The 1,325-nt window shown below is 46.1% G+C and overlaps 1 protein-coding gene across 1 annotated transcript in view; it reads left to right on the top strand.

The window, feature by feature from the left end:
* LOC125481207 (DNA repair protein RAD51 homolog 4-like) overlaps nucleotides 1-940 on the top strand; it is a 9,696-nt gene extending 8,756 nt beyond the window's left edge. The window contains exon 4 of the mRNA XM_048592450.1: nucleotides 838-940. Within this exon, the coding sequence (XP_048448407.1) occupies nucleotides 838-940 (103 nt within the window). The remainder of the gene's footprint in view (nucleotides 1-837) is intronic.
* Nucleotides 941-1,325: the final 385 nt, after the last annotated feature.

The following is a 1,325-nucleotide window of genomic DNA, read 5'->3' as shown; positions in this document are numbered from 1 at the left end:
GAGGGTGAAGGGGGGGACCTGGATTTGGGAGGGGGAGGTGGGGGGGGTGCTGGATTTGGCAGGGTGAAGGGGGGGGGGTGGGGGGCGCTGGATTTGGCAGCTACTGGTGTCTCATTTTCTGACTCCATGCCAATACCTTGCGAGCTAATGGACTTTAGTAAATTTATTGAGCATCTCTATGTTGAACAAGAGCTTTGCCTGCACCACATTGTATTTCTGTTGCATTGAGGAGTTTGAATTGAACTCCCTGTCACTCTGGAAGAATTACACAAGACACTAGTGTGAGCCCAGCTTGGGTATTGTGTCAAGTCCTTGTCACTGCAGCTGAGGATGTGAATGCATTGGAGGGAGCACTGAAGAGGTTTGCAAGAATGGACCAGGGATGAGGAATTTTATTTTATGAAGATAGTTTTCTCTAATCAGAATTCAGAATCATGGAAGGCTGGGACTGAATAAGTAGGGAGAAGGTGTTCCAATTCAGGAAAGGACCAAGAACGAGATGGTGCAAATTTCATTTGATTTAATGAATGAAGCAAAAGTGATGCGGGTAAAATCTTTTTCATGCGGCGAATGGTTAAAGTCTGGAATGTGCTGTTTAAGAGTGTGGTGGGGACAGGTTCAGTCAAGACTTTCAGAAGTAAATGAGGTGATTATTTGAAAAGGATGAATGTGCAGTGTTACAGGGAGAGGACTGGAAAGTAGCAATAAGTGAGATGTTAGTTTGGAAAGCTGGCACAAACGTGATGGGTTGAATGGTCTCCTTCACTGTAAGAAGGCTGTGATTCTGTCTGGTTGCATTCAGGGCTGCTCCTAATTTGTTTTCTGTGCTGTCCACAGCCTGGATGCGTTGCTGGACTCGGGCCTTTACACTGGAGAGCTAATGGAGTTTGTTGGAGCACCGGGCAGCGGCAAGACACAGGTAAGGCCATTTGATCTTTAACAGCAAACGTGCTTTAAGATGTGGCTGTGCTTGCAGACGAGCTGGTGTCTGAAAACCAACCTGCCCCTGAACCTCCACAGCCATTTCCAGCAAAAAAAATTCCACAGCCTGTAGTGGCCACCAGTCCTGGGCTGACCCTGGAAATGTATGCCACACTGAGTGGGGACCCTGGCACAACAAAATATTATTGTCTGGGAACTGGAATAACCTTGTCTCCTAATAGTGTTTTGTTTTTTGCTGTTTTTTCCTGGAGAGCAAGGCAATGAGACGATATGGCATGGACCAGGGTAGGCCTTAAATTGAGGCCCAGGGTGGTGTAGACACTCACAATTCATATGTCTTCCAAATAACTTTTTGATGGCTTTTTTTTTCAATACTACTTTGT

The sequence above is a fragment of the Rhincodon typus genome, unplaced genomic scaffold (genome assembly GCF_021869965.1).
Source record: "Rhincodon typus isolate 14 unplaced genomic scaffold, sRhiTyp1.1 hic_rhity00001246, whole genome shotgun sequence".
Taxonomy (NCBI): domain Eukaryota; kingdom Metazoa; phylum Chordata; class Chondrichthyes; order Orectolobiformes; family Rhincodontidae; genus Rhincodon; species Rhincodon typus.
The sequence above is the reverse complement of the archived record's forward strand: the minus strand, read 5'-3'. Positions and strand labels throughout refer to the sequence as shown.